The sequence below is a fragment of the Danio rerio genome, chromosome 17 (assembly GCF_049306965.1).
Source record: "Danio rerio strain Tuebingen ecotype United States chromosome 17, GRCz12tu, whole genome shotgun sequence".
In the NCBI taxonomy this organism is placed as follows: Eukaryota; Metazoa; Chordata; class Actinopteri; order Cypriniformes; family Danionidae; genus Danio; species Danio rerio.
In genome coordinates this window covers 58,695,127-58,713,790 of record NC_133192.1, presented here as the reverse complement: position 1 = coordinate 58,713,790, position 18,664 = coordinate 58,695,127, and the positions used below count along the sequence as shown (strand labels likewise).

General features: G+C 41.6%; 3 protein-coding genes across 4 annotated transcripts in view; 2 read left to right on the top strand and 1 right to left on the bottom strand.

Annotated features, from left to right (window-relative positions):
* The window catches only part of dlst (dihydrolipoamide S-succinyltransferase), a 90,955-nt gene that overhangs the window by 20,519 nt on the left and 51,772 nt on the right, over nt 1-18,664 (bottom strand). The gene's annotated exons all lie outside the window — the stretch shown is intronic.
* olfm4.1 (olfactomedin 4, tandem duplicate 1) lies at nt 420-7,839 on the top strand. 2 transcript variants are annotated; one of them, XM_021467509.3, is made up of 5 exons: nt 420-1,170; nt 2,122-2,274; nt 2,656-2,868; nt 3,382-3,529; nt 6,902-7,839. In XM_021467509.3, exons 1-5 carry the CDS (start codon nt 1,117-1,119, stop codon nt 7,732-7,734), a joined length of 1,401 nt encoding a protein of 466 aa, XP_021323184.2. In that variant the 5' UTR covers nt 420-1,116; the 3' UTR covers nt 7,735-7,839. The 2 variants fall into 2 exon arrangements, with proteins under 2 accessions (XP_021323184.2, XP_073783786.1); XM_073927685.1 differs by having other exon boundaries at nt 420-1,582; nt 1,889-2,274.
* Nucleotides 10,358-17,500, top strand: olfm4.2 (olfactomedin 4, tandem duplicate 2). Its single transcript, XM_021473216.2, has 5 exons — nt 10,358-10,446; nt 11,058-11,225; nt 12,727-12,939; nt 13,555-13,699; nt 15,688-17,500. Exons 1-5 carry the CDS (start codon nt 10,378-10,380, stop codon nt 16,491-16,493), a joined length of 1,401 nt encoding a protein of 466 aa, XP_021328891.2. The 5' UTR covers nt 10,358-10,377; the 3' UTR covers nt 16,494-17,500.

The window sequence follows — 18,664 nt, the reverse complement described above, 5'->3', positions numbered from 1 at the left end:
TTATTTTTTAAATCGTCATTAACGCTTCTGAAACACCAGTTTATTACAAGATATGCTAAAATATCACATTATGGTACCAAAACTAATGCATTAGGATACACAATATAGTATAATCTAATATATTTGTTTTAGTGTTATAGCCACGATCAATGAAAATGTTGCAGATTTACCCCATATATAGTTGAAATCAGAATTATTTGCCCTCCTGAATTATTAGCGCCCCTGTTTATTTTTTCCCCAATTTCTGTTTAATGAAGGGAAGATTGTTTCAGCACATTTCTAAGCATAATAGTTTTAAAAACCTATTTCTAATAACTGATCTATTCTATCTTAGCCATGATGACAGTAAATAATAGTTTACTTGATATTTTTCATGACACTTCTATACAGCTTAAAGTGACATTTAAAGGCTTAACTAGGTTAATAAGGTTAACTAGGCAGGTTAGTGTAATTAGGCAAGTTATTCTATAACAAAGGTTTGTTTTGTAGACTATCGAAAAAAAAAATAGTTTAAAGTGGCTAATAATTTTGTCCCAAAAATTGTTTTTAAAAAAATCAAAACTGCTTTTATTCTAGCCGAAATAAAACAAATAAGACTTTTTCTAGAAGAAAAAATATTATCAGACATATTGTGAAAATTTCCTTGCTCTGTTAAACATAATTTGGGAAATATTTAAAAAAGAAAAAAAGCGGGCTAATTATTCTGACCTCAACTGTATGTATATATATAATTGGTAAATCTTATTATAATCTTATACTTTTTACTTTCCATAATAAAAACATATATAGGTTAGACCACGTTTCTTACACCATCTCTTAATCATGTGAGAGTATTTGACTGTGGTTATGCTCTTTTTTACACCATTAGCTCTGTGTAATCTGAACCGCATGTTTCTGTGATGGTCTTCATGTGAAAACACATCTGCAGTCCCGCACTGCCTTAAATCCACAAAGTAATTTACCTTATCAGAGTTACGCAAAAGACAAATATGATCATCCTCATTTGTCAGAGAATAATGGTGTGAAAACCCCAGGTGCTGAATATGCAGAATAAGATAAGACGCTGTTTAAAAAGCCTGAAATCTCCACTTCTGCAACACAACGAACTGATCCACGATGATTGTGACGCTTCTTCCTATCATCCTCTTCAGAGCTGCTGTTGTCCAGGGGGTGAGTACAGCACAGAAATACATCCACTCTGTTTTAAAGCAGAAGAAAATGAAGATGTTTTGATATATTATTTTCTGTATTGTTTGGATCAGGGGTGTTCAAACTTGGTCCTGGAGGGCTGGCGTCCTTTCATTATTTTGCTCTAACCTTCTTCAATACACCTGCCTTGAAGTCTCTAGTATACCTAGCAGGGGTGTCCAGATTTTGCCCTGAAGGGCGGGTGTCCTGCATAGTTGAGCTCCAACTTTCTTCAATACACCTGCCTGGAAGTTTCATGTATACCTAGAAAGAGCTTGATTAGCTGATTCAGGTGTGTCTAAATGGGGTTAGCACTAACCTCTACAGGACACCGGCCCTTCAGGACCAAATTTGGGCACCACTGACCTAGAAAGAGCTTGATTAGCTGGTTAAAGTGTGTCTAAATGGGGTTAGCACTAACCTCTGCAGGACACCGGCCCTTCAGGACCAAATTTGGGCACCACTGACCTAGAAAGAGCTTGATTAGCTGGTTAAAGTGTGTCTAAATGGGGTTAGCACTAACCTCTGCAGGACACCGGCCCTTCAGGACCAAATTTGGGCACCACTGACCTAGAAAGAGCTTGATTAGCTGGGTAAAGTGTGTCTAAATGGGGTTAGAACTAACCTCTGCAGAACACCGGCCCTCCAGGACCAAATTTGGGCACCACTGACCTAGAAAGAGCTTGATTAGCTGGTTCAGTTGTGTCTAATTGGGGTTGGAACAATCCTCCAGGACCGAGTGTGAGCACCCTGGTTTAGATATTCAATTGATTCATGTGACAACTACAGGTAAGTGTGTTGGAGTGTGCTCTATAGGGTTGCTACCCTCCAGTATGACACCCCTGCCCTAATCCCTTCACCTTTAATCTCCAGAGAGACATCTTTGAAGACATTATGAGTAGAAAGGTTGATGTTTTCCCTTGTGTCCTGCAGGCAGTGAGCCTCTGGGCTGAAGGCAGTGCCTCCAGTGGAGAGTGCATCTGTGAAGCTTTCCTGCCCAACAGCACATTCCCAATCGGACAGCTCGTCCTGCTGGAGAGCACAGCCGTGGAGATCAAATACAAGCTGGAAATGGAGATTAGCAAGGTGTGGTACAATCTCAGAAACAATCTCAGTCATTATCGATGCTTCCATCCAAAGATATTGGACTGGGATGTTGCATAAAACATTCCACAATGGTGTTTGTTCTTCTCTAATAAATAAGTTGCGCCTCAGAAGACAAAGGTGAAATGCAATGAACGTGGTGAACGGAGGCGTGCACTTTCTGGTGTGCATGCTGGGGTCAATTCACTCAATGCGTTTCCATCTTAGTCTAATGCGTAATTTTTTTATCGAATAAACTGTTTATCCTTCTCAGTTGTGTGCAGACGTTTTCTATGTGCATTTTCAAAACGTTTGCAAAGCTTGGCATTTCCGTTAGACATAACAATTGACAGATGGACACAACATTTACTGGTTCTTCTGCAGGTTGAGGTGTACGAGGTCAAGCTGCAGGTCTACATTGCAAAGATAAAGAACCTGACGGTGCTCATCGAGCTGATGGAGGACGATCCCGACTCCTACAATGAGCTCCATCTGGAGGAGGTGAAGATCCAGATCAAGCAGGTGGAGGCTCTGATTGTGGAGCTGCAGGCGTCTATAAAGGCCTCCTCCAGTGTGCTTATAAGCATACGTACACAGGTGACACTTCTCGAACATCCTCCTTTACATACAAATGTACATGCAAATGTTGACAAAGCACACCTGCAGCTCTTGTCTACAGTAGATCCCACAACTAATTGCGCATTTATTGAACTGTAACTTATCCTACAAACAGAAAGCTTCTTATTGTTGGTATTCACTTAAATATGCGTGAACCAGACATTGCTGAGACTTTCTTTCAGTATGTTAATGTCATTCCAATTGAAATTGAATATTGAGTAGGGGGCGGGCCATCAGTAAAACATGCAGGAGTAAATGGAGGTTCATTTCAAGTCTCGACCCCTGTAAACCCTGTAAAAGTGAATGTAACTTAGCAGTGTTCAGCAGTGTTGCACCTTTCTGCCTTATTTTTACCAGTGCACCAATAAAATGAGAGATTCTTCCCTTTCCTACTATGTCTGTTAGCTTAGTGAATAATACACCTGATTGATTTCTTGTTTTGGCTTGGGAATCAGCATTGTGTCCAATCTATGTGTTTTCTGATGAAAACAGGTCATCACTATGATTTCTGTGCTGACTCAACTGGAGATCACCTACGACAAGAACTTGGTTCTCGTGACCCGCCGAGAATATTTAATTCTTCAGCAGAAACTGGAGGAGTGTGAGAGACGCCATGATGAAATCTTTAACCCCAACATTGGTAAGTAAGGGTGTACTCACACTAGACTATCCAAACCCTGCCACACAAAGTGTGTTTGACCCCCATTTCCTGGCTCGTTTGACAAGTGTGAGTGCTCTGTACCATGCCTGGGCGTGGTTCGGTTGGCCAACCCTGGACTGGTTGGAGGAGGTGTGCCAGATCGCTGTTCAGTTGGACTCAGAAACTGAAGATGCAATGTCACTTTCAAGCTTGCCACCTTCAGCAAACCTGCAGCACGAGGACTTTTATGAAAATTGATGAGCGTCAAAAGTTGTGGATTTGTTCGGCGAAATATTTGACTGTGTGCCACTGCATCCCACATGACTAAAATAGTAAGAAACGATATAACTAAAGCAGTGGGCTGCGTCCGAAACCGCCTACTACTCAGTAGGTACTGCATTTGAACGTAAACGTACCACTCGGCCGTTAGAAAGTACGTTCTATACAGTATGAATGTGAAAAATATGGATTGAATTCAGATGTACTACATCCGCCATTTTGTCATGGTCCCGTGACCTACCTAGTCATTTGCGTCGCTTCACTCCCATTCATGAATTCGCTGGGGCATCATGGGATAGCGCAGCATGCATGGCATGCGTACTCCAGAATCTCGCCGGAAGTAGTAAGTCCTCCGGGTACTTCTCGCATACTGATATTCGACTTCTATGAATTCGGACATACTACTCGGCTCGCATACTGATTTTAGCGTACTATATAGTATGGAAGTATGCGGTTTCGGACGCAGCCAATCTCTACTGTGCTGAGCGCTTCTCTTCCTGTTAAACTGAACAGTCGTATCATCGATGACGTAAGTGTGCTCCGGCTCAGAGGGTAAAATGCAATGTGAGTGCAGGCCGAGGGGGATAGGGGAAGGGGGACAATCACGCTCGGCCACGATTCAAGGCAATCATGCCTAGTGTGAGTATGCCCTAGTTGTCCATCTAGGCCAGGCATAGCCAACTTCATTCCTGGAGGGCTGATGTCCTGCAGAGTTTAGCTCCAATCCTAATCAAACACACCTGCCTGTATCTTTCTGGTGATCTTGAAGACAATGCTTAGTGTAACCCCGCCGGTCCTACACCACCCAACCCGCTCTGAGCTGGGATTGAACCGGCGACCTTCCGCATGGGTGTCGGTTGCTCTACCAAGAAGGCTAAAAACCATGGCCATTTCTGACCTTTAGAGGTCAGAGGAGTGAGGTGAGCTGGCCTCCGTTACATGCACCCCCCTAAACCTCACTCCTATCTGGGTCACAGCATCAATGTAACTCCGCCGGTCCTACACCACCCAACCCACTCCGAGCTGGGATCGAACCGGCAACCTTCTGCATGGCAGTCAGTTGCTCTACTCTAGCTGGCCTCCATTACATTAGCTTGTTCAGGTGTGTTTAATTAGTGTTGGAGCAAAACTCTGCTGGACAGTGGCCCTCCAGGGCTAAAGTTGCTTAGCCCTGATGTAGGCATTGAAATTATAAAGCCCTGCTTACACGATTTCAGCCACGATTTGGTAATCTAAGACAAATTCGAGAAATCCCAAATGATTCCTGAAATCCTAGGCTAAAATCTGTGGTTTTTTGATTATTGGTTTGACATGTTGACCGACAGCCGCTTAATGACTGTTGCGATCAGATTTTTGCTCTGAATAAGTTCTGGAGAATTCAGAAGATTTCTTTCCTGCAGTGTGGCACCATGTCCGAACTACACTTCTAGCTATCTGCAATGGCTATGTGCGAAATTACTATTTTAGAAACTATTTCTGCAACTTTGCAGCGTAACAACAGCATAAACTACTATGACAAAGATCACCTCAGCGACAGATTTCTGTGCTTTATTCAGTGTTAAATGCGAGTTCAAATACATTTACCTGACATTAATTGCTGTACTGAAAGCATCAGCAGATAGTTCACTTCATATCTTTTTCAAATAACTAGCAGATGGTTTGAGAATGAACGTCTGAACTGAAACTCAGTGCAGACCAATACAATCAGTCACTCAGTAGCTTATTAAAAATGTTAAAGAACATTTCTTCAGGAGTGCAGTTGCACTGTTGTGTGGTGCAGACAGACCAATTGATTGTTGCTGGAATCTTGCTGTGGATCTGGTGGGATTAGGGCCGGAGCAAGCTGAACTGCCGCTCTAAGCAAAGGACGATCATGCCGCCCTCCATAGATATATACATCTATCTATTACCGCCCGAAACTCGAAAGGGAAAACGGAAATGACCGGTTATCAAATTAAAGTGGGGGGAGGGGGGGGGGGGGGGGTGGGGTTGTATGGGCTGCTGGGTCGCGGACATAATTGAGGGCGCGGGTGTTGAGGGTGGTGTCGTGGACATAACTGAGGACGCAGGTGTTGAGGGTGGTGTCGCGGACGCCACCCTCTCTATTCCGCTGCCCTAAGTGGTTGCCTAGGTCGCCTCTATGGATGCGCCGGCCTTGGGTGTGATTCAGCTGAAGGACAGCAAACCAAGAGCCAACATGAGCACAGCATGACAACCAGCATGGGGAAATGTCAACACAGCTTTTTTTTCTGGTTTTATTAATGAACAAAATGTCCGCTACAGTTGTTTCTGTTGTACTGTTAGGAATCATGCTAACGTTTAAGACAGGGGTCAAAATCTCGGTCCTGGAGGGCCAGAGTCCCTGCAGGGTTTAGCTCCAACTTGCCTTAACACAACAGCCTGAGTGTTTCGAGTATACCTAGTAAGAGCTTGATTAGCTTGTTCAGGTGTGTTTGATTAGGGTTGGGGCTAAAATCTGCTGGACACTGGCCCTCCAGGAACAAGTTTGGGGATCCCTGGTTTAAGATATCCCTGCTAAAAAATCCAGCTTAAACCAGCCTAGGCTGGTTGGCTGGTTTTAGCTGGTCAACCAGACTTGTTTTAGAGGGGTTTTGGCCACTTCCAGGCTGATTTCCAGCCATTTCCAGCCTGGTCTTAGCTGGTCAGGCTGGAAAATGACCAGCTAAATCCAGCTAAAACCAGCTTGACCAGCCGGGTTTAAGCTGGACATAGCTAGGTTTGGCTGGGCTCCCAGCCTGCTAGGCTGGTCAAGCTGGTTTTAGCTGGTCATCTCCCAGCCTAACCAGCTAAGACCAGGCAGGAAATGGCTGGAAACCAGCCTGGAAGTGGCCAAAACCCCTCTAAAACCAGCCTGGTTGACCAGCTAAAACCAGCCAACCAGCCTAGGCTGGTTTAAGCTGGATTTTTCAGCAGGGATGCCTATGGCACATCTTGGCACATCTTGATTGTTGTTCAATCTGACATTATGACAACTGAGATCTTGAAGTGTGACATGGGAGCCATGTCTGTAATTGCACTGTGTAAACCAGGTTTAACTCTTGAACCGATCAACTCTTTTACTTGTACCATCAGGAATCTGCAATCATAGAGGAATCAGACGAATCAGCAAGCCTATCGTGAGCCAGCTGAACGCAGACCTGAACGGAGCCTTCAAGTATGGCGGATGGGGAAAAGACTCCAAGCCCTTGTCCGGCTCAGAGAGCATGTACTGGTACTCGGGCAGCTCAGACACGCTGGTCAGCAAAATCTCCCAGTACTCGGCCTACTACACACTGATCACCAGGCAGAGCTTTAAAGCTCATCTGCTGTATGTGGATCGCCAATACGACTGGCGCGGCGCTGGAAACAACTATGTAGTGAGGGAAAACAACCTGTATTATCAGTACAGAAGCCCTTTCGCGATGGCAAAGTTCAACATGACCAGTGCAAAAGTGGAGACCAAGGTGGTTCCCAAAGCCAGCACACAATTCTCCTACCATTACTCCGCCAACCAGAACCTGGACTTCGCCGCTGATGAGTCCGGCCTGTGGGTGACGTACGCCACGGCAGACTCGAAGGGTAAACTAGTCCTAGGGAAGATCAATGAACAGTCATTCGCAGTCGAGACGGTCTTTCAGACCAGTGTTTATAAACCCTCTGTCGGCAACACTTTCATGGTGTGTGGGGTTTTATATGCCACAAGGTCTGTAGACACTAAAACCGAGGAGATCTTCTACACCTTTGACACTCACACCCAAAAGGAAAGCTACGTTAGCATCCCCTTTGAGAAGTTCCATGACTTCTACTCTTACTTAGACTACAACCCCACCGATCAGAAACTGTACATGTTCAACAACGGTTACTACGTCAGCTATCATGTGTGGTTCAACCAGGAGGCCTCCGCAGATAAAAGCCTCGTCGACTGAGCGACTTGAGAATGTTGAATAAGATGTCGTTCACCTGATGAACACAGAACAGCAGTAAACGTGACGTGTTTCTGTTTGTGTAATAAAGTCTGTTGAGCAGAATGATGCATGTGTGCAGTTTTGTCTTTATATTGAATGTGATTTTATACATTTTCATTTCTTTTTATGAGGTCACTAGTACTTTGTATTCATTGCATTTTTCTGTTGATCTAATCTAGTAATCAATTAAAATGGTGAGCCATACAATATTGAAAATGCATTACAGATAACACTACAAAGGCAATCTTTCATTCAATTCCGTATGACCTAAAAGTGAATGTCAGCTGATCTACCATGACAATATATTATAGTAATACATAGTGAGTACTATAGTGTGGTCGTACCTTACTATAAAGTGCCTGAGGCAATCCTTGTGGTGATTCTACAGTTGCTATGGTAACACAACAACTATAGTAATTGATCTGTTGTGGTGATTCTATGGTTGCTATGGTAACACAACAACTATAATGATCTGTTGTGGTGATTCTATGGTTGCTATGGTAACACAACAACTATAATGATCTATTGTGGTGAATCTACTGTTGCTATGGTAACACAACAACTATAGTAATTGATTTGTTGTGGTGATTCTATGGTTGCTATGGTAACACAACAACTATAATGATCTGTTGTGGTGATTCTACGGTTGCTATGGTAACACAACAACTATGGTAATTGATCTGTTGTGGTGATTCTATGGTTGCTATGGAAACACAACAACTATAGTAATTGATCTGTTGTGGTGATTCTACAGTTGCTATGGTAACACAACTATAGTAATATAAACAAATGACCCAATACTGTAGTTTTTCACAATTATAGGGTTTATTATACTACAATACACCACAGTTTACTGTAGTAAAAACTAAAGTATACTACAGTATTACAATTTATCAGATAACTACAATATGATTAATATTACAATATGCTGAAACATTCATTATCAAAGAGTTGTAAATACTACAATATATACAGCATAATACTATAGTATTTTGGTCATGTTGGGTGTTTTTAGCATCACTGTCTCTTTTTATATGCTGCAGAAACTGTGGAGTGTTGTTTAATTCATAAAGGCATTCATTCATTCTTTTTTTTTTTGGCTTAGTCCCTTTAATTACCAGGGGTCTCCACAGCGGAATGAACTGCCAACAATTCCAGCATATGTTTTACACAGCAGATGCCCTCCAGCTGCAACCCATCTCTGGGAAACATCCCCACACACTCATTCACACATACACTACGGACAATTTAGCCTACCCAATTCCCATATAGCGCATGTGTTTGGACTGTGGGGGAAACCGGAGCACCCGGAGGAAACCCACGCCAACACGGGGAGAACATGCAAACTCCACACAGAAACACCAACTGACCCAGCCGGGACTCGAACCAGCAACCTTCTTGTGTTAGGCAACAGCACTACCTACTGCGCCACCACGTCACCCCAACTTTATTTAATTTAATGTAATTTCATAACTTTGCATATTGATCATTTATTTAAACATATTAAGGCAACGTGTTTACTCACTTTATAAAGTCAACTAATTGTTTTAGAAGTAACAGGTTTAATCACTTATTTTTAAGTAAAGTCAACTATTGTTTTTTTTTACAGTGCACAAAACATTTCAAAGCACTGACACCGTATTTTATACCTGCTTCTGTCTATTTAGATTAAATATTGCCACTAATTTCTCTCTCAGTTACTTTTTTGTAATGATATAAATCTGTCTTAAAAATGAAAACTGCTTCCTTTGAAAAATAATACAAATATGTTTGTGCACATAAAAAATATCAGTAAATGAGCAGCTTTCCTGTTCATGTTTTATTTTTCCCCGCTTATTTCTTGCATTGTGGAAGCTTAATCTTTCTTGCAACATCTTTTAACCTTGATATATTGTAAAAAGTGTGTTTTCTGCACATGTGTATGAGTCTGTAGTGCTATATTGTCTGGGTTAACGTTGTATATTACGCTATAAACACCTTGTAATAAACTCCAGCACATTTTCTGGTATTTTACCATAGACTGTAAAAGATATTATTACTATTATTAATATTATTTTATTATTAAGTATTTTACTGACTTATTTCTCTACATATTATTTATTATATTATTTCAAACCACTAAAGTGTCAATAAAAGTCTGTGTTAAACTGTAGAGTCAAATTTACCTCATAAGAAGTAGACAGAGCAGAGATCAACATCCCATAATGCAATTCACAACTGTAAATAACCATAAAACACTTGAGAATTAGAAAATATGGCAGCTTTTTCCAGTGTGTGCTGTTGTATTTCTTCAGCAGGGATGCTTGTTGTGCTTTATGGTTTAACTATTACACCCCTGATGGACTGAGACAGTCATTATGTCGGCATGATAATACTCTGCAAACTCTCTCCAGCTTTTCCAAACAATCTGTTCTCTCAAGGCTGATGAACAATCCAACCTTAAAACATCCGCTAATAAAACACGCAGGACATCCTGAGCAAACAGGCCGCTCTTCATCATCATCATCATCAGTGTGAGAAGCAGACATGTGCTGTAGATTACTGCTGATATCAGGCTGCATATATAAAGCTGAAGCTCTGAGGAGAAGCTCATATTGTGGACTCATGATGATGATGATGAAGATCCTCCTGCTGTCCGTCTTCATGCTCGCGGCTCCGGCTCAGGCCTGGCTGGTAAGAGTTTCTCCCATTTTTTTCATGTCTGACTTATTTGACTTATTTTTAACCCTCTTATAGAAACTTGATCTATGAAAATAGGCATATATATATATATATATATATATATATATATATAGTGCAGGGCAAAGATTAATCGCATTCAAAAAAAGTTTTTTATATATATATATATATTTATTATACAGCAGAATTATTCTCCCTCCTGAGAGTTTCTTTAATTAATTCTTTCTCAAATATTTCCCAAATGATGTTTCTCAGATTCAGGAAATGTTCACAGTATTTCCTGTAATGTTTGTTCTTCTGGAGAAAGTCTCATTTGTTTTATTTTGGCTAGAATAAAAGCAGTGTTTAATAGTGTTAAAGTCATGTTAAGCTCAATATTATTCGCCCCTTCAGCAATATTAGTGTTGGATTGTCTCCAGAACAAACCACTGTTATACAATGACTTGCCTAATTACCCTAACTTTACCCTAATTACCCTAGTGAAGCCTTTACATGACACTTTAAGCTGAATACTAGTGTCTTGAAGAATATCTGGCGTGTGTGTGTGTGTGTGTGTGTGTGTGTGTGTGTGTGTGTGTGTGTGTGTGTGTGTGTGTGTTGAGCAGTCTTTGGAGGACTGGGGCTCGGGCAGTGTGGACGGCTCCATCGGGGACTTGGGCCAGTGTGTCTGTAATGTGTTCCTGCCTGACACTTCATTCCCAGCGGACCGGATGGAGCAGATGCAGAGCTCCTCCAAACAGCTGGCGGTGGAGGTCCAGATCCACATCAGCAAGGTACACGGCAAACAGTCCACAGTACATTGTGTTCATCAACCAGCTGGTACTATAGTCATTTACAGTAAACACTGAGGGAAAGCACTTCACTTAGACTGTTGTGGTGATTCTACAGTTGCTATGGTAACACAACAACTATAGTAATTGATCTGTTGTGGTGATTCTACAGTTGCTATGGTAACACACCAACTATAGTAATAGATCTGTTGTGGTGATTCTACAGTTTCTATGGTAACACAACAACTATAGTAATTGATCTGTTGTGGTGATTCTACAGTTGCTATGGTAACACAACAACTATAGTAATTGATCTGTTGTGGTGATTCTACAGTTGCTATGGTAACACACCAACTATAGTAATAGATCTGTTGTGGTGATTCTACAGTTTCTATGGTAACACAACAACTATAGTAATTGATCTGTTGTGGTGATTCTACAGTTGCTATGGTAACACAACAACTATAGTAATTGATCTGTTGTGGTGATTCTACAGTTGCTATGGTAACACACCAACTATAGTAATAGATCTGTTGTGGTGATTCTACAGTTTCTATGGTAACACAACAACTATAGTAATTGATCTGTTGTGGTGATTCTACAGTTGCTATGGTAACACAACAACTATAGTAATTGATCTGTTGTGGTGATTCTACAGTTGCTATGGTAACACACCAACTATAGTAATAGATCTGTTGTGGTGATTCTACAGTTGCTATGGTAACACAACAACTATAGTAATTAATCTGTTGTGGTGATTCTACAGTTTCTATGGTAACACAACAACTATAGTAATTGATCTGTTGTGGTGATTCTACAGTTGCTATGGTAACAAGTCAACTATAGTAATTGATCTGTCGTGGTGATTCTACAGTTGCTATGGTAACACGTCAACTTTAGTAATTGATCTGTTGTGGTGATTCTACAGTTGCTATAGAAACACAACAACTATAGTAATTGATCAGTCGTGGTGATTCCACAGTTGCTATGGTAACAGGTCAACTATAGTAATTGATCTGTCGTGGTGATTCTACAGTTGCTATGGTAACAAGTCAACTATAGTAATTGATCTGTCGTGGTGATTCTACAGTTGCCATGGTAACACGTCAACTTTAGTAATTGATCTGTTGTGGTGATTCTACAATGCTGTAGTTTAGTCAAATAATAAATCATTTCTGTCATCGAATAAATTCAGAATGGGCGGGGCCAAGTTTTATAGAATTTACCAGTAGAGTCCCAGATGTACTTCACTTTTTTCTACAGAGAGGAATGAGATAAGATCTGTTAACTAGATATTGGAAGGTAAGCTGTTAATTCATGGATATTTTTACTGTCTACTTAATAATACTAAAGTCCTATAGTAACAACAACAGCAATTCTCCATCTCGCATTCAAAAGTCTACTAAATCAGTGCTTTTTGCTATCATTCTGCATGCATTACCTGGTTATGCAGGTCATCCTGGTGCTCTTCTATACTGAACTCATTCTCTGTGTGTGTCTTCAGCTCAGCAGCCTGAAGGTTGAGCTGGTGGTTCTCCTGGAGAGTCTCTCCAACCTGACGGCCAGGCTGGAGGTTCTGGAGAGCGGACCGGACAAATACATCAAGCTGGAGTTCGAGCTGCTGCGTGTGGAGCTGAGGGAGTTCGAGGCTCTGGTCACGCAGATCAAAACATCACTGAACTCCTCCTCCAGCGCCTTCGACAGTCTCTACGCTGAGGTCAGGCGTTTTAGCACAATTTAGTAAACCAAAACTAAATAAACTAAATAATCGGACAAGGGTGTAAGCAAAATAATCTCATGTCAAAGGAAAACAAGATTGTTTTGCTTACCCCATTTTTACCCTCAAGTACTTCCCAAACGACGTTTCTCAGATTCAGGAGTTTCTCACAGTTTCCTCTAATATTTATTCTTCTGGAGAAAGTCTGATTTGTTTTATTTGGGCTAGAATAAAAGCAGTTTTTAATAGTTTTAAAGCCATTTTAAGGTCAATATTGTTCGCCCCTTTAGCAATATTAGTGTTGGATTGTCTCCAGAGCAAACCACTGTTATACAATGACTTGCCTAATTACCCTAACTTTACCCTAATTACCCTAGTGAAGCCTTTACATGTCACTGTAAGCTGAACACTAGTGTCTTGAAGAATATCTAGTCTAATATTATGTGCTGTCATCATGACAGAGAAAAGAAACCAGTTATTTGAATTGAGTTATTACAGTATTATGTGCAGAAATGTGTGAAAATCTTCTTTCCGTTAAACAGAAATTGGAAAAAAAATTATACAGACGGGCGAATTATTCATATCTGCGTGTTTCTGATTGGTTTTCTGTGACAGATTCACAGCATGAGGATAATTGTTGACCAGCTGGAGAGTTACGACCGCAGTAATCTGGAGGTGATTCGCCATGAGTTCACCAAACTACAGCGCAAACTGAAGAAATGCCAGGAGGACCAGCAGGACATCACCAACGCTCCCATCGGTATACGCTCACACACACTCACAATAATACTGACAACATTAAAATATATACAGTTGAAGTCAGAAATATTAGCCCATCCTGCATTTTCTCCCCCAATTTCTGTTTAACGAAAGGAATATTTTCCAATCATAATAGTTTTAATAGCAGTAATGCAGTCAATGTATCGGTCCGTTATGGTAAAGAAGGTGCTAGGCCGAAAGGCAAAGCTTTCGAAATGAGTTTCCTTCGCAGGGTGCACCCATATAGACATGGTAAGGGGCTCTGACACCCTGGAGGATCTCGGAGAGGAGCTGCTGCTCCTCCACATTGAAAAAAGTCTGCTGAGGTGGCTCGGGCATCTGCTTCAAGTGCCTCCTGGACGATTAGCTAGGGAGGTGTTCCAGACATGAGGAGGCCTCGGGGAAGACCCAGTACACGCTGGAGGGACTATCTCTCTCGGCTGGCCTGGGAACGCCTCGGGATCCCCCCGGAAGAGCTAGAGGAAGAGTATGGGGAGAGCGAAGTCTGGGGTAGAGATCTGCGCGGGACTAAATTTTGAATCCCGCTCCCGCCCACACCCGCCAGGTTTTAGCCCGAACCCGACCGCTCCCGATAAAAATTAAGAATTTGTTGTCCCGCTGCCCGACCCGCCCCGTTTTCTGCCCGCCGTACCCGTTCCCGCTAAAGAGCGGGGGAGAACACAACCGAAAATCACCCAGCTATACAGTCCAGACAGCCAAGCTGTCTGTATAGACACACACACACACAGCACCAAGCACACACACACAGACAAAGCTCTCTCTCTCTCATACGCGTGCGCACTAACACACACACAAGCACCAAACAGACAAACAGGCAAAGCTCTCTCTCTCATTCGCGCGCGCTCACTAACATACACACACACAAGCACCAAGCACACACACAGGCAAAGCTCTCTCTCTCTCTCATTCGCATAGCAATATCCACGATATTGCTAGACAGCCCGCTCCCGTCCCAAATTAAACTCGTTACCGACCGCTCCCGCGATTTATTCGGAAATTTATTCCCGCGCCGTAGAAATCTGGTCGGGTCCCGCGGGAATGCAGACCTCTAGTCTGGGGTTCTCTTCTAAGACTGCTGCCCCGCGACACAGCCCCTGATAACCGGATGAATATGGCAGTGACATGACATGATTTCAATTAGAACAATATCAACAGCACAATACACAGCTGATTCAGCGGTTGCCTAGCAACATGAAAAGAGCTGAGCAATTTACTTTTTTTCCTGTCAGAACAAGGAAAGTGTGGTGCTTTTGCTGTGCTTGGTCCCTTTAACTACCTTTTCGTCAGACATTCCTTTAACTTTACATTTGGGTGTAAATTAGCTCTCCACCAATATCAAAAGCACAACACAGGCTCCTTCTGAAAACGCAGCACTATGTACATATCTGGAGATCAGAGGTACGTATGGCTGCGTTTTGTCTTTAAAATGAACATTACGAGGCGGTCTGATGCCATACCTTTTCACATTACCAGCTGACCGCTCACCTCCGTATGGACGTCTTTTTCACTGTTACCGATTTGCTCAGTGGCTCACAGCGTATGTCGGTGGACCTGAGATGCAGAGAGGAGTTGACCACAATGACGGGGTTGAAGTCTGACAAAGAAAAGTTTCGGAAAGCGGGTAAGACAAAAAGGGGGTGGGCAGTGGTCAATCTCTGCTTTTGAAAACACTATTGGTTGGGTTTAGTGAAGGAGGAGGGTTGGTTGGTTGGTTGGTAGCGAGGGAGAACAGCAGGCGTGAATGGCATCTGGGAGAGCTTTGAAATCTGAAAAAGCGTACACAGCGGCCTCTGGTGGATTCACGAAAACAAAAACTGCAAAATAGCATAGCTCCTGGGTGTATTTGGTGCTCTCCGGAAATCTATATAGGGGTACGTTTTCAGAATGAGCCTGGGTTGTAAAAGAAAATCTACTCCATTGGTTTGCACGTCTCATCAGATTTCATTGCTTTCTCCTGCTTTCTTGTAGGGTCCTGTAAGCATGCTGGTATTCTCAAGATTGGAAAGCCTGTGGTGAGCCAGCTGAACGCAGACCTGAACGGAGCCTTCAAGTATGGTGGATGGGGAAAGGACTCCAAGCCCTTGTCCGGCTCAGAGAGCATGTACTGGTACTCGGGCAGCTCAGACACGCTGGTCAGCAAAATCTCGCAGTACTCGGCCTACTACACACTGATCACCAGGCAGAGCTTTAAAGCTCATCTGCTGTATGTGGATCGCCAGTACGACTGGCGCGGAGCTGGAAACAACTATGTAGTGAGGGAAAACAACCTGTATTATCAGTACAGAAGCCCTTTCGCGATGGCAAAGTTCAACATGACCAGTGCAAAAGTGGAGACCAAGGTGGTTCCCAAAGCCAGCACACAATTCTCCTACCATTACTCCATCAACCAGAACCTGGACTTCGCCGCTGATGAGTCCGGCCTGTGGGTGACGTACGCCACGGCGGACTCCAACGGTACACTAGTCCTAGGGAAGATCAACGAACAGTCGTTTACAGTGGAGGAGGTTTGGCAGACCAGCATATTCAAGCAGTCGGTCACCAATGCCTTCATGATATGCGGCGTTCTGTACGCGACCCGCTCTGTAGACACCCACACCGAGGAGATCTTCTACACTTATGACACGACTAAAAACCAGGAAAGCCACGTTAGCATTCGCTTCGAGAAGTTCCAGGACTTCTATGTGTACCTGGACTACAATCCCGCCGATCAGAAGCTCTACATGTTCAATAATGGCTACTATGTGACGTACAATCTGAAGTTCAAGGTTGTTTAGGAAGGATCAGTGCGTTCAGGACTGACCGTATGCATGGCGGATGCGTCCGGTAAATGTCACTTGTTTGTGTGCAGTGTCTTGGTGCTAGGGGACCTCATATGCCTGTTTATACAAGATGTCAAATAAGTTTCTGATGTGTCTAGTGTGTGTGTGTTCAGTCTGAGCTCAAAATAACACACAGATAATGTTCTCCAGCTCTCTGAAACTCACCCTTTTAGGCTTTGATCCTAATTGAGGTGTTTTGGTGACTGTCCCTTTAAATTCAAATGAGATTGTGATCTTTTCAGAAGAGGGCGGAGCTACAAATGCCTGTGTGTCAGCATAGTGACAAACTCAAAAACAAGACTAAAGCTCTATGCTAATGAGAGAGAGATGGACACTAGTGGGCGGGGCTTTCCCACTCTGATGACATCATACAGAGGGAGAATGTCAATCAAAGTGTTTCTGCAGACTGTTTTTATCAAGTCTGATAAGTCTTATAATAAATACAATTAACTCATGTTAACCATTAGAGGCTGGATATATTCACACACTTCTGACACACAACTGGGGTTAAACCTCTTATGAAAGTCATTTATACATAGTAGGTGCCCTTAAACACCAACCAGAATCTGTAACTGAGTAAATGAGATGCAAGACATGTTTAAATTAAACTGCATTGACGGGACAACAGCTAAACGGAAGCAAGAAATTCAGCAACCATAATGACACCGTGTAAGTGCTGTGCCAATCCTGTCAATACTGCAAACTCTATATTCTTGTATGACATTTAAATATTTTGAATACATACAAAGAGAGACAAAAGAAACTTTGACATTAGCCCTCATTTCTGCAGTGTCACATTTTACATATTTAAATAACAAATTATATATTATTAATGAAATTATGAGCTGACACTTTACCAGGAAATCAGGAAGTAGCCATGCTGATGGTCAGTTGCCTGAACAGTTTGATCCTTTCTGCGACAAATGCAAAGATTACAATAAAGTTTTACACAAGCATCAAAATCATCAGGTGTGTGTGTTTTTATCCTAAATGTCACAGTGGTGCAGGTTTAACAAACACATGTTTGCATATGTGTTTGTTTTATGTCAATCATTCATTTTCCTTCAGCTTAGTCCTTTATTTATCAGGGATCACCACAGCGGAATGAATCGCCAACTATTCCAGCATATGTTTTACAGCGGATGTCCTTCCTGCCGCAACCCAGTATTGGAAAAATATAGTTTAAAGGAGCTTGTCCTTAAAATGGTGTTTAAAAAATTGAAAACTGCTTTTATTCAAGCCGAAATAAAACAAATAAGACTTTCTCCAGAAGAAAAAATATTATCAGACATACTGTGAACATTTCCTGAATCTGTTCAACATCATTTGGGAAATATTTAAACAAGAAAAAGAAATTCAAAGGGAGGCGAATAATATAATCTAGTATAATTTTCATGGCCTTTATCATGAAATAACTGAACATAGAACCTTGCGTAAAGATGCCACTTAGAGATGAGAAAATGCTGTTTAATTGAAAGATTTCCTTTAACACATTTTTTCTGCTATCAGAAAGTTCAGTAATAAAATTCTCCCTCTCATTTGATTTATTTACTTATTTGTTTTCTTAGGTTTGTTTATTTGTGTATTTATTTATTTAGTTATTTAGCTATTATTATAGTTATTTAGTTTATTTTGTAACCTTAGTAACAGGGGATACACACTGTAAAACATGTCATTTGTAGTTAATATTTTGTGACTTATAATATACAAATGAGCTCATGATCATAATGCAGCACAATTACACAAATATAACAACCGATTTAAAAAATCAGAGCAGTAAATACTTAAACAAATAAATCACGGAATATTACATTAAAACAAATAAAGCATAAATATCTGAAGACATAAATAAGTTATTGAACTGTTATATAGGTGTGGCAAAATGCATCTGCTAATTCAAAAGTAATGCTTATATCAATAACATTATTTTACAGTCAGTCAGTGGCGTTTATTTATTTGTTTATTTTTTTAAGAACAGCATATAACAGTTCACAATACAATATATACATGCCAGGGGGTAAGTATAAATATAATACATATATACAAACAAAATGTACACATGTTATAATTAAATAAATACATTATAGTGTTCTTTTTCAGTGCGCCTGGCTTTTTTGTATTGAGAG

Coding starts and splice junctions, on each gene's coding strand:
- olfm4.1 (XM_021467509.3), top strand. CDS start 1,117: ATGATTGTGACGCTTCTTCCTATCATCCTCTTCAGAGCTGCTGTTGTC. Junction 1,171..2,121: donor GAGCTGCTGTTGTCCAGGGG/GTGAGTACAGCA, acceptor TGTGTCCTGCAG/GCAGTGAGCCTCTGGGCTGA. Junction 3,530..6,901: donor AATCTTTAACCCCAACATTG/GTAAGTAAGGGT, acceptor TTGTACCATCAG/GAATCTGCAATCATAGAGGA.
- olfm4.2 (XM_021473216.2), top strand. CDS start 10,378: ATGATGATGATGATGAAGATCCTCCTGCTGTCCGTCTTCATGCTCGCG. Junction 11,226..12,726: donor TCCAGATCCACATCAGCAAG/GTACACGGCAAA, acceptor GTGTGTCTTCAG/CTCAGCAGCCTGAAGGTTGA. Junction 13,700..15,687: donor CATCACCAACGCTCCCATCG/GTATACGCTCAC, acceptor GCTTTCTTGTAG/GGTCCTGTAAGCATGCTGGT.